The sequence below is a fragment of the Anser brachyrhynchus genome, assembly GCF_964034855.1.
Source record: "Anser brachyrhynchus genome assembly, chromosome: 1".
Taxonomy (NCBI): domain Eukaryota; kingdom Metazoa; phylum Chordata; class Aves; order Anseriformes; family Anatidae; genus Anser; species Anser brachyrhynchus.
In genome coordinates, this window is record NC_137694.1 from 117661372 (window position 1) to 117675820 (window position 14449).

The 14449-nt window shown below is 39.3% G+C and overlaps 1 protein-coding gene across 1 annotated transcript in view; it reads left to right on the plus strand.

The window, feature by feature from the left end:
- BACE2 (beta-secretase 2) overlaps nt 1–11543 on the plus strand; it is a 53536-nt gene extending 41993 nt beyond the window's left edge. The window contains exon 9 of the mRNA XM_080552001.1: nt 4426–11543. Within this exon, the coding sequence (XP_080408127.1) occupies nt 4426–4679 (254 nt within the window). The 3' untranslated portion in view covers nt 4680–11543. The remainder of the gene's footprint in view (nt 1–4425) is intronic.
- Nucleotides 11544–14449: the final 2906 nt, after the last annotated feature.

Genomic DNA, 14449 nt, shown 5'->3' on the forward strand with positions numbered 1-14449 from the left:
GGACACATGATGATCCCTGGCTGGTGTTAGATTGCATTTAATTATATGTTTCATGCATATGTCTAACCTAACATCATGGGAACTTAGCTTCTTGAGGAATCAGGTGATACAAACCACTGAATGAGACAAGATAAACCGATTTGTCAGACTTTATTCACATGGGGCAGATGACATTTTGCTGGATGTGCCAGTTATTCTGAATTCACTTCTTCACAGCTTGTGGTTTCCATATTTAACATTACTTTCATCAGAAAACCACAACTGTGAGTGGTTGTGCACTGACTGGCGAGCAGTCAGTGCAGTGTGAGGGATTAAGCTGCCTAACTGGCTTCCTGCGGAGGCCAGCCGTGTCCTCCATAGCAACTATATTAATGTAATTTGTTTGGATCTTTTTAGTCTGTTAGTGGGCATAAATTAAATGGAATTACTGGTGGCATAAATCATCAAAACTAGAGAAATATAAAGGACTTTTTTGGTGGGGCTGTGCTTCTTTGTATTCACTTGTACTTTCTTGTTTACAATAGTATGTTAACAATAAAGTTAAGCCTATCTTTTTGTAAGGTATTAAACAGGTATAGGCTGAATTTAAAAATGGCAAAAACAGAAAATAAGGCTAAAGCCCTTAACTTCATTGAACTCCAAGTTTCTGTTGAGACTTGGTTTGAGATGAGAAATTATTTACTCTTCAGTTCTCCTTCCTTTGTTTTCATTCTCCAGAATGTACCCCCCCACCCAAAAAAAAAAAAAAAGTTGAAGAGAGTTAGTTACAAAGCAGTGGGAGACTAATCCATTTTGGCAGGAAAATTTGCTTTTTCCTCAATTAGGTGAAGCCCTGTAACATTTATTCCGCCTGTTAATTATTTTGAATCATTTCAAGTTGTCTGTTGTTAATTTCAGAGATACTCTAGTATTTAAAGGATGACTAGGAAAGGTTTGAGGTCAGGCCCGTTCTTGAGACCAGATGTTCAGATCACCTAGTTAGGTGATGCAACCTAATGGTACTTCAGCATTGAGTAGGACTACACCCCTTGTTATTTTTGTAGTAAATGAGAAAATCACAGAAGCAAGGCTTGAGTGTTTGAAGGGAAGAAATGCACCAAGCACTGCAATCATAAGTGACTTCTACACTAAACTGTGACAAGGCAGAATGCACCCTCGGCAATTTTTTGAGCCCTAAACTTGGAAGAACAGCTGTCATGGTGAATAACAGAGCTTCAAGCCATAAAGGTCATAGTAACATGGAGGACCGAGCAGCTGAAACCAGGTTCAGTGAAAAGAACGGTGGAGTTTTGCATCGTGACAAGAGAACCATCTTGCATGAGAACCGTGTGGGAAGGGGCCAGCTGAAGAGCAGCCCTGCAAAAAGAGAGCTGGGAGTTATGGTGGGCACCAAGTTGAATGCAAGCCAAGGGTGAATGCAAGTGAAACCATGTAACAAAGGGCAACATCCACCAGTTAGATTCAGAGGTTTGAGCTCAACGTTAGGAAATCCTTCTTCACAAGGAAAGAAGTACAGCACTAAAACAGGAAACAGATTGCCCACAGAGATCATGGGTTCTCTGTCCTCGGGGTTATACAATCGGCTGGTCATAGCTGCAGCTGACTTGATCAAGTGATAGTAACAGTCTTGCTCTGTACAGGAGGCTGGACGATGTGACCTCCAAAGGTCCCTTCCAGGCAGCATTCTACTGTTCCATGCTATACTCAATCTAACTTTAGGTTTGCTTCCTTTCCAAAACATCCAAGGTAGTGAGAAAGAGTGTTTGACCTTTTCAACTTTGAGTTCTACACAGATGTTATAAAATAGCATTTTTCCAGAGGTTCCATTTTTGTCCTGTAATCATCAATAATGTAGAAAATCCCATTGTTTTCAAGGTCAAGAAATTACTGTAAGTAGCTAGAACCAAGTATTCTAAAAAAGAAAATGCCAAAATATCCTATCATCTAATGTGTAATAGGTTAAGTATGGGACTTGGTTTATATTAAGGGTTTGTTTGAACAATTTAGGCAAATTTCCCCCTTTTTATTTCCTTTCAAGTTCCCTGGGGGTAGAAGAGGGTGAAGGAAAAGTTTTCTTTTTGGAGGGAAGAAAGCGAAGGCTATGCTGCTATCAAGCATTCTCAAAATGTAATTTACAATGTCAGCCACTACAGCAACAAGTTTGTATTGCCTTTTTTAACAGCAGTAGTTATTGTACTCAAGCTAAATAACGAGTAATTAGGGACTGTTTATTTTGAAAGCTATCTACAAGGTGGAAAATTGTGCTGCCTTTTTTTTTTTTCTTCTTCTTCAAAATACTGAATTCCTAAATAGTAATAATTATGCCTTGCATTTCATATCAGTATTATATGTGGCTTAGTTTGGTTTTCCTGAAGGACTTAATAGAGACAGAGGAAACGGTGGGGGGCCTACAGGGAGTGAAATGTCCCGACAAAATAATTGCATGGCAGACAAAATGTAATACTGGGAGTACGAACGGAACAGATTTCAGTTTTGTTTCTGCCACAGGCCTTCTAGGCAGTCTTTTGCAACTCTATCCATTCCTGTGCAGTTCCCTCACCATATCTGTGCAACAGCAGTGCCTTGGCAAAGACATGTTGATGATACAGGGTACACAGGCCACTTTATTTCAATCTGATGAGTTGAGATATACATGTTTGGTACTCACCAATGTCAGGATGCTTCTGGGTGCATCCTTAGGTTTCACCCAGCACACTCTAACAGCGCCATGCCACTAAAGAAGACTTTCCACACCTGCTGCTGGAGAAAGGGTTGGTTCAGTGAGTGATCCCACAGACAATTCCTGGCTTTGGCGTTACTTTGTTATGACAGGTGTGTTTTCCATCAAATCAGTGAGCTGCTCTGACTGTCCTTGCAACCCACCCATCACTAACATCAACACAAAAGAGGCAGTGACGGCAAGCAGGACTGCCCCCTTCAGCAACACCCTACCATTAAGTTGAATTAAGTCTAATGAGACTTAAACCTTTATATAATATGAGGTCATGGGAGGGCAGGGACTGAATACCAAATCTCTCCATTTCCTTCCAAAGGGTATTTTATGCCAATCTCTTTAAATGTGCTTCCAGGAAACTTGTTGAAGCTCTGTGTAAATATCAGATGCTGTTTACAGTAGGCAGGGTCACTTATGATTTCGCATGAGCGTGCGTGTGTGTAAAATGAACAAGAAATGAAGCAGGAAGCTTAAAACTGAGGACTTTATAAGAAATACACAAATGTGTCTTGGAGTATCTGACTAGAAAAGTGAATACAACCATTTGGAAAATTTTCTAAAATGCACAGACTAACTGTGTGCTCCTGGTCCCCCTAAGCAAGCTAAAAGACGCGCGTCCTTCCCCAGCCACAGACCTGCAAGTATGAAATGCTCCGAATATTTTGTTGCCGTAGGCAACTCCCTTGCTCTGCCTTTACAATACATGTAGCCCTGTCCACAACTCAGGGGAACTTTGCTGTGCTTGCCATGGTTACTGTGACAACCATGGGCAGCATAACCTTTTTCAGCAAATACTGATTTAACAAGTACTGGCTTGTGATGGTAATGAAACAAGTCACACAGCCTGTGATGTTACCAAGATGGATGGCTGTTCAAAAACAGCTTCCAAGGCACCCCTTCATGCTTCTTGATTTAACTTTGTCTCATCCATTTTTGAGTTGCTTGGTTAGCTTCTCCCTGCCTGTTTACAGCACTGCTCCTTCATGTCTCAGCTCCTCACTACTGATATTGAGCATCCCCTCCAACATTCCCCTTTCCTCTGCATCTGTCACTGAGCCATCCCTGCTTTATCTCCCCTTCCTTCTAAATTTTCATCTCAGCAGTACCACTCATAAGGCTAATGTTGCTGGTTTCTGCCCAGTGCCTTGTGCTTAGGATATGGCCCTCTAAGGTATCTGTGAAGCTAATGAACCTGCATGCTGCTCCCTAAGACCTTGGGAAGTAGCTAACACAGAAGATCTAAGAATCCTCTGAGGTGCTCTTCCACTTGTTGCAAATGCCAGAAACAACAAAAGCTCTCCATACCCTGAACTACCCCAGTGTATTGATACTGTTGGATTTTTAAGCTTCATTAAGTTGATGCTTCTGAAAGGTTAGTTCAGAAAGAAAAGGTGATCCAGTGGCTGGGGCTTTTAAGTTGGGCCATGGGACACCTGAGTTAAATTTCTGCTCTCTCATTGACAGCCTATGTAGATGTGGAAGTATTATGGTCTCCATATGCCTCAGATTTCCATTTTATGAACATGGAGTACTAGCATTTTTTTGCAATAAGAAATAGATTAAAAATAAGTATGCTGAGATGCATGATGATGGAGGGAGAGGGGTATATAGTTATTTAGGCTAGATCTTCTGTTGTTTGCTTTTAAATGGTGTCCTACAGACTTAATGTTTCTCATTTTGTAATTTCTCAGAAGTCGATGGCTCTCCAGTGTCTGAGATTGAAGGTCCCTTCACAACAGCAGATGTTGCAAGCAACTGTGTTTCTGTCATTTCTTTCCATGAACCAGTGTTGTGGATTGCCTCCTATGCTCTCATGAGCCTGTGTGGGATTATCCTCCTTGCACTGATCATCCTGCTGCTTATTCCACCACGTTGTCAGCATCGCTACACTGACAACGACGTGGTCAATGATGAGTCCTCCTTAGTGCGCCACCGATGGAAATGAGAACCTCGATTGTGAAACCTGGGACTTCAGCAGAATGAAGAATAAAGTACTTCACCAACAGGAAGAAGCCAACGCCTCAGTCCTTTTTACATCCATTACAAATTGCTGTGGAAATCCCTCCAAATATCATAACTTTTAAAGCTTTATTTTCTAACACTGATTCTGAACCAAAGCACTGTTAACCACCTCATAAGTGCTACGGTACTGGATTTGCTACTGCAGTACAAAGAGCCTTTATGCTCTCAATAGTACCTTCTTTTTCTAAAAAAAAGAGAAAGAAAAAAACACGATAATGTTCTTCCACTATCTGAACAAAATTGTCCATCCTTCTTTCACAAAAAAGGAGCTGTTAGTATTTGCTAACTAATCAAGCCCTGACTGTAAAAAAAAAAGAGAAAAAAAAAATAACCTTTCTTACTAATCATATTAAATGAATACTGCTTTGTGTTTACATCAATTCATTTTGAAGCTGTGCTTACGGTGCGGGCAAAAGAGAAAGGTCAGACATATGCAGCAGTAAAGCAAATGAGGTCAAGAAGAAATGGCAGTTTGGGTTTTCATTCCTCAGAATTACTGCTGCCACTTGAGAGGGTCACCATTCCTGAGTGTCATTGCAAAATAGCTTGAGGAGGTAAAAACTGGGAAACAAACTTGTTCAGCCTTAGTGTAAAACAAGACTACCTCTCTTAATTTTACAAGGATGCTACCACTGGTAAGCATGTGACTTAGAACTGGTCTTTAAACACAGGGTGTCCAAATATAACTCCTGTGCTTGTAAGTAGTTGATTTTTTAGAAATTAATTCTTCATCACTTTCCACTTTGCTGCACAAAAAAACCTTTCAGTTTTCCCCCTAATGTGGGGGTTTGGGTGGTTGTTTGTTTGTTTGTTTGTTTGAATTCAGGATGAGTGATATTTAGTAAAGGCTGGATTGCAAATGTATAGACATTATAATCCTAAGGTCCACGTTCTGTCATCTCTTTTCCTATTTCTAGTGAATGTGTAACGAAAAGGAAACAACAAAATGAGAAAGACAACCAATTTTTTTGCTGAGCTCAGCAACATACAAGTTCAAGTGTCTTCATAGACAGACTGTGAAGTGAAAGTCTTAATGCTGGCTTGTCTTTAAACATGAGCAACGGTGGGAGGCTTTTTGTCTAGCTCCAGTGGTGTGTCAGTCAAATGAAAAGTCTACGTACTGACTGACTGACTGAAAACACATGTGGTGAGACTGGAAAATATGAAGGGAAAGAGAAGGAACGAACGTATTTGCCAGACCTCCATTGTGCAAGCATAGATTTTAAGGCAGAAGTCAGAACATGGCATTTTCTTTGCAGACAGAACAACTTTTTGTGTATCTAGTCAGTGAGCACTGCACCTCCATCATTTTTCTAGCGCACTTGCATAGTGGGTTCAAAAGATAAACAATGCAAGGTTGAGGAGTCCAGTGACAACTACTAGTTATCTCTTTGAAAAATAACTTTAAAAAAATCCTTTGCATTTCAATTGCACAGCAGTTTACAAATCTGTGTGGGTAACAAGAAAAAAAAGAAAAGAAAAGAAAAAAAAAAAAAAAAAAAAAAGGAAGCTTAGCTCAGAATCTCCCAATCCCTTGCCTAGAAATTTTTCTGCCTGTAATCCCTTCATGCAGCTTTCTGATTCACACTGCCTCTGTTTCTGACTCTGCAGGGAATAAGCAAAGATTTCTTTTTTTCAGGAATGATGCTTTTACAGAAGTACAAGTACTGTGTGTGAAAATAAAGCACTGCTGTTTTTTAAACTAATGGAAGTTCATAACTGGAAGTGCCTGTGTTTTCCTTTTCTTTTTAATTCCTGCACATTCAGACTGCTTGGCTGCATAAAGTGTAATGATTCATGTTTTGATCTAACACCTGAAAATGTTTTTTTTCGGAATTAGGAGTTGGAAGTAGGAGGAAATTTTGAGTTTGCCTCCTTCTTCCCCCTCCTCTTAGTTTGTAAGGGGAGAAAAGCAATTAATTAAAAGGAATGTAAGAAACAACAGAGTTTAGGTGTTTTCTCCCTAGCATATCTTCCATATGTCTCTTTCGTAATGTCTTACAATTAGGATTTGTAGTACATTTTATAAAAATAAGTCATTCCTTTGGGTTTTTCTTAAAGCAATAGACTTTGCTCTGAAAAGAGTGATGTTTCCAGTTCTGATTTGGTTCCACGTCATCCTCCTGCGTTGGGTTCAATACATAGCAAACCATTTCAAAGTTATATTCCTTCTTTTACAGGACAGTAATACAAATAATGCGTTTGTAACCTGTTCCAAACAGAAACACATCATGCATGTTTGGATTGATAGAGTGGTAAACAATGAGCCCTTTCAGTTCATAAAGTAGTACCAGTTGTATGTATTAGGTTCTTCTCTTTCCCTACCCTCTCTTACTTCATTACACAAGGAGTTTTACAAAGGAATTTATTGGGAAAGGTTCCAGGTGTGCTTTCTGATGATAAGCTAGATATCTTCTGAGTTGTTTAACAAAGTCTTCTTAGTGTAGAGGATTTCACATAAAGGCCTTTCAGTTTTACCCTTCTGTTTCAAATGTCATTGGTCAAGACATTTTAATCGAAATACTTGAATTATACGAGCAATAATCAAGTAGCATAAATGAAACAGTAATATATATTTGAGTTTTTATGGCATACCTCGCCCCTAAAATTTGGATTATAGTAAAAATGCTGTTAGTGACATCTGCTCTCAGCACAAAATTCATCTCGGCTTGTAAATTGATACTTACACTGGCAGATATTCAGGTGAGTATTGCTTTGTTGCTCTGGCAACAAGAAGAGCAATAGAAGCCCTTGAGGGTTCATTTTTAGCCTGCGGCACATTAAGAAAAATAATGCTCTTGAGCATTTTTCTACGAAAGAATAAATGCAATGATAGACTACGGTGTTACCAAGTGTGTCTCACCAGTGATCTTTTTCCCCAATATATTTTTTTAAAGTAGACTTCCATGAGGTGTTTTATACTCTTGCTAACTAACTTCAGAGATCAGATTAAACCATACCTAGAGGCAAACAAAAAACGAAAAACCACCAAAGCCAAAAAGCAACCCTTTGGGTAAGGATAGTGCTATAAAAAATTCTCTATTTATTATGGAAGACAGGATACTCCAAATCACAGCACTCCAAATCATTCCTTGTATACATATCAATATTTGTTGCAGAACCAGCATTCTCCTAATGTGAATGGAGTATCATGTAACATGAAAATGTCAGAAAGCCATGTTTCATTGGATGCAGCCTTTTAGATAATTGGTACGATCAGTTCAGTCATTAGGGATTTGAAGATGCGTGATTTGAGTTAAAATAGTTAAACCTGAGTTCAGGCATGGGAATATGTTAGTTATATCCCAATGCCTTCACAGGTTTTAGAAATCTTATCATAGCCTTTTTGGCTTAGTTTAAGAGCTGAAGAAAACATATGAAGAATTTTTATAAGCTTTTTTTTTTTTTTCAGTTTCAGTAAAAGGAGTTGAAGGGGATTGTTCTGGTTAAGGTGAAAGAGCTTGCACTTAGGATTTGTATGTTGGACCAACTTAAATACAATGTATTAAGGCAGGGTGCCATTCCAGTTCTCAGCTTTGATGTTATGCATGTTAATCAGTTGTAACCACAGACCTATTGTTTTTGTATCTCTTGTTAACCTATCAATTGTTTAACACTTAACTCTTCATCAGCTGAAATCAAACGATGGGTATTCTACCCCCTGACTTGTTGTCTCTATGAATTAGGAAGGATGACTCATTTGTATACTAACCTTTTTGATAGCCTCTTAACATGGTGCTTTTTCAAGGAGAGTTGTTCTTAAATTGTCCAATAATCCCGAACAATTGTGCTGTTGAAATGTTCTTTGATTTCTATAGAAGTTCTGAACAGCAAGGTTGGTTGGTTGTCATATTCTGACCTCTGACATGAGCCTCACATACACGAGTAGTAGTGCCTCATCATATAGAGTGAACTATTGACAGTACAATGACCTATTGACGTAAAAGTAAAGGAAATTAAAGAAAGAGGAATAAGTAAGTTACTCATAGCTTCACTTAATAAAAATTAAGAGCATAATTGATTGATCCTTTTAAGAAACATCTGTACAATTTAGCAAGATATTAGTTGCTGTCAAACTTGACTCTGATTGAAAAATTGTTCATTTCTGGCTGCTGAAATCCCTTCTGCTGTTCAGAAAAGGGAAGACAGATGGTAATGGGATAAGAGCAATCTTCCAAGCCAGTCAGATCTTCTGTCTTTTGGAGCCTAATTAGACTTTAGACCAGGCTTGTGAATAATCTAGAGTCTTATTAATGGCTCCTCAGGAACATTTCCTGAAATCTAGTTGTTGGCTGCAGCCAAACCCCTGGATGGGGTCAATCTGTACTGCAAAAGCCACCATTAAGACTTGCACTAACTGACAGAGAGACCAAGGTGAGCTGAGGCTGGCTGATTGTGTGAAATGAGGAGATGCTAAATTATTGAGTCTTCTCCCAGACTTCCAGATCAAGGCTGAGGATGGTTGGTAGAGTTCTGTTGACTCCAACTTCTAGACCTCTTTCACTTCTCACTTGGACATATTTAGCTGCTGGTCTTCCTTGCTGGTCCTGTACTTTTTGGCCCCAGATTGCTATCCCTTTCTCAGTACTGGAAAGCACTTGGTGTGGCACACTCTTTCCCTCCTGGACTTATTTTCCAGCATACAGAACTGAGATCTGTAGCTGCATAACACGGGGCAGACCTCCAGGGAATATGCCCTGGAAACCACTGGTGTGTACCTGTGTTTCTTCCTTGTTCTCTGCCCGTACGAAATACAGGGGTGGAAGGAGAACCACAAGGAGCAGTGAGTCAGCACCATTCTTTCAGCAGGTGATGGCCCCCTCATTGAAGGCCTGTCTGGTTTTGTCTCCCCGCCAACTATAATGACTTTTGGTTCTTCTTTCTGAATGAGAAACTTCTGCTTTTTCAAGTTGAACAATTCAGCCTTACTCCTATTTTACGGTGATCTGTAGTTAAGCAAAATACTTGAATAAACTACATAGTTTGTAACCATTACATTCTTCTTTGAAGGATACCTTCCCTCACAGAAATACGTCAAACCTGTAAACGGTATGTTTATTCCTGTTTTGTTAGAGGCAAGTCATGTAACTAAATGTTTAAATCGCTGTATTTGCAATATAGCTGTCCTCTGGAAAATTCTGGAAAAAAAAAAAAAAAAAAACAGATTCAAGCAAGTCAAGTTGAAGTGGTACTGAAAAGACAAATAACAATTTCTTGACAGCACCAAGGCATGGATTACTGCAATATGTCCTGAAAAAATTGCTTCACTAGCCAATACTCTGTGTGTGTATAAAACTACATAGGGTGGAATGTTTAAATAAGATTTATCTGAAACAGGCAGTTCACATTTTTTATTGAAAATTTTATATGGAGATACAGAAATCTTTTAAGACTAACACTATGGTCAACTGTTATTTGATGGTTCTTCAGGAAGTGTGGAAAGGTTTTCGCCTTTAAGGAATGATTCCATCCAGTAGGGGCATTTCCTCATCTGTTTTTTTTGTTTGTTTGTTTGTTTTGTTTTTTTGTAATAGATGCTATGTAACATGGAATGAAAGAAAAATAGGGTCAGTACTTTGAAAAAAGTGCTACAGTCTTTTTTTTTAATTCAGTGTTCAGGTGATGTTAGGTTGTCTATCCCAATTACTGCCAAGCCTCATTACTGAATTTTCCAGAAGTTGGTATTTTGTACATTCAGGTCTTGCCATTTTCAGATAAATACTATGTAAAAATCAAATTTTCTGCTGCTTAAAATAAATGATTAATTCTTTCAAACCATTCAGCGTGTCTTTTAAATCCTGTTAAGATGAACTTCAAGGCCTATAAATCATATCCATCCAAATTCTTCCTAGTACTTTGAGACTTTCAATGCTAACTTCTGGCTTTAGCTCTGAGAAGAAAGCAGAACTGCTGAACGTTGAAGGGAGGGGAGGAGGCAAGCATGTTTAGCTCCAAAGTGATTTTTTCCTGCTTACACTCAGATAACTCGATACATTCTTTCTTCAACCGTTTGTCAGTGCATTTCCATATTGGACAAAAATATCATGCATAGGCAACAATTAACTCGAGAAGATAAAGCTTCTGATCATCTGGAATTGATTGAAGTATTTTGGACTGCTGCCTAAGCTCCAGAACAAGAAGGCATCCAAACTGAATGTCCCTGTCACGGGACAGCCTTAGACTACGTCGATTTCATACCTTTGGAGAGCAAGTAGGGTAGTTATGTGCGCTGCGTTTTGTACCCCGGGAGGTGGCGCACGAGTGTTGTTTTTCAAATGCAAGTTTCGAGTCCTTGAGTAGCAATTCTGTTGGCTTTGGTTGAATTCTATTAAACGTACTTTTTTTTTTTTTTCCTAAATATCCGACCTAAAAAAGGTCCTTAACATCCTGATCATTTAGAATTAACCGTCTTCCCTTGCCCTAAAAGACTTATTTTAGAAACCTATTATTTTTACGCCCTGAGTTTTTTTCTTTAATGGTAGTAAGTTATATACATGTTGATATATCAAGGGGACTGGTCAAGCACAACAGGTTAGTACAAATTGTTTAATGTGGTGTTTTTATTTCACAGATTGGAAAGCTGGTTTTGCTTATTACTGTCGTAACCATCAGTGAAGCCCACCTACCATTACACAGCTCTGTTCACAGGATCACTAGATGTTTTCAATTCTTTCTTATGCTTAAACTTCTCCTGTGTGTCTGAAATTACAAGAACCCTTTGTGCTTCAGGCTTTTTGAATCCAAAACTGTAAAACTGTCTATTCTGACACATATTAATAACTATCAATCATTCACATGTCTCTTGCTTTTTTTCTCCATTAAAGGTGGCCCATCTAGACCTTTTAAGTTTGTTTTCAAGAAGACAGTAAGAATTTATTGCAAGAACAGGGTTTTTTGATCACCACAGTGCAATATAGACAAGTACGTGCTGAATTGTTTACAATTCAAGTACTCAGTCTAATTTTTCAGGACATGTAATTCTAATATGTAATTCAACAATTCATGTAAATGGATGTTTAAACTGTAAACATTAACTATTCTCGTTCCATCACATCTCTTTGCTTGTCCATTTCTACCAAAATTCATTCATTATTATCTGCATGGCTGTTACTCTGATACCATTAATAGGACATTGACCTATAGCAATCATGGTAGTGATGACATTCAGTATTATATAATAATTAACATACTACAATTCAACTCATGGGCTATTCTCACCCAGTATTACATCCCTTTGAGGTACACACTGGACCTCCCCATTATTTTGCATTACCCACCAAGTGCATCCAGATCCCTGAGAAAAAGCAATCCCACAAATGGGTTTGCCTTTTCCTGAGGCAGGAGTAGCCCAGACTGTCTTACCCAGCATGTTTATTATGTGCACTACAGGAACTTTATCCCCTTCTACAGCACATAAGAGGTTTGACTGGGCAGGTCCAGATCGGTTGGCAGATCCCCTAGTATTGACTAACCAGGTGGCTTTTGCCAAATGCATATCCCAATTTTTGAATGTCCCACCAACCATTGCTTTCAGTGTAGTCTTTAACAGTCCATTGTATCGCCCAACTTTCCCAGAGGCTGGTGCATGATAGGGGATGTGATATACCCACTCAATACCATGTTCTTTGGCCCAAGTATCTATAAGGCTGTTTCAGAAATGAGGCCCATTGTCTGACTCAATTCTTTCTGGGGTGCCATGTCGCCACAGGACTTGCTTTTCAAGGCCCAGGATAGTGTTCCGGGCGGTGGCATGGGGCACAGGATATGTTTCCAGCCATCCGGTGGTTGCTTCCACCATTGTAAGTACATGGCGCTTGCCGTTGTGGGTTTGAGGGAGTGTGATGTAATCAATCTGCCAGGCCTCTCCATATTTATATTTCAGCCATCGTCCTCCATACCAAAGAGGTTTTGACCGTTTGGCTTGCTTGATTGCAGCACATGTTTCACAGTCATGAATAACCTGTGCTATAGTGTCCATGGTCAGGTCCACCCCTCGATCACAAGCCCATCTGTAGGTTGCATCTCTACCTTGATGGCCTGAGGTGTGATGGGCCCATCGGGCTATAAATAATTCACCCTTATGTTGCCAGTCCAGGTCCACCTGAGCCACTTCAATCTTAGCAGCCTGATCCATCTTCTGGTTGTTCTGATGTTCTTCAGTAGCCCGATTCTTGGCACATGAGCATCTACATGGCGTACCTTTACAACCAGGTTCTCTACCCGGGCAGCAATATCTTGCCACAATGCAGCAGCCCAAATGAGTCTACCCCTGCGCTGCCAGTTGTTCTGCTTCCATTGCTGTAACCACACCACAGGGCATTTGCTACCATCCATGAATCAGTATAGAGATAGATAACTGGCCACTTTTCTCGTTCAGCAATATCTAAAGCCGTCTGGATGGCTTTCACTTCTGCAAACTGACTCGATTCACAATCTTCCTCAGCATCTTCTGCAACTCATCATGTAGGACTCCATACAGTAGCCTTCCATGCTCTTCTTCAACCCTCAGCAACCCCAAAACAGAAGGATCTTCCAAGAGAAAGGGGAAGGTAGACAACTGTATAATGTCCTCCATATCTAAGGCAGCTATGCCAAAAGCCCACCAGAACCCTTTTGGGTCTTTGAAATATCCTCTTCTGAGATGCTCTAAGCCAAGGATGCATGGAGCATCGAATTTCATGCAGTGAAAACAGCATTTCTTTTATGAACAGCACATTATCATAATCTCCACTTAGTGAAAGTAATGATAATGCCCCCAATATCTATCCAAATCTGTTTCTACTTACCACAAGGCAAAATTTGAACTCACGTTACGGCACCCTTTTCACACAGCCTGTTGTTCAGTCTTAACAAATACTTAAGAACATTCTTCAAAGTCAGGCTTACCTGTATGCACTTGAGTTTCTAAGGTCGTGGGTTTTTTTTTGTTTGTTTGTTTCTTTTTGTTTGTTTGTTTGCTTTTAAGGGTTGTTCCTTCACCTCCTCTTCAGATACAAGGACATGCGTCTCTTTCAAGCTCCTTCATTAGTAAACAAACCAGGATAGATTAAAGCTTCTTTCTTCAGGTCAGTAAGATAACTGTCTTTGGTTTCAGTGAGAATTCAGGCCCTACCAACTGAAGTTTCTTCTGTATGATGTTTCTTCTGCATAGGATAATTTCATTTCCATTTTGAAGACTTAGAAGGATGTAGGAACAAAAGCAAAGGCATAAAACAGTACCTGAGGTATTTCACCTAAATTTTATTATTTTGCAACTCCTTCAGGTGCCCACAAGGAATTATGCCCACCCCCTCCCCCCCCCCCAAAAAAAAAAAAAAAACAGACATTGAGCATAGAGGTATAATCTCAGTTCACACCAGAAGACATTCTTCTCACTGAAGTACAGTTAAGCCCCACAAAGTGCCAAAAAAACTGCCAAAAAAGTAATGTATTTACAAGTTAGTTTTATATGTTGGCTTTATTTACTTGTCTGGTCTTGCATTCAGGGCTTGATCTATATGGAGGGGACCATGTAGAAAAAAAAAAAAAAGTTGTTAAAATAAAAAAGTAATTTTTTTTAGGACATTTCAACGAATATGTAATATTTAGTAGTAACCAGACTACAAATGAAAGGGAAGATGAATTGACTATTGACTAAAATTTAACTATTTATGGTTAAAAAGAATTTCTGGTCAATAACCCTGGCTGAAAAAA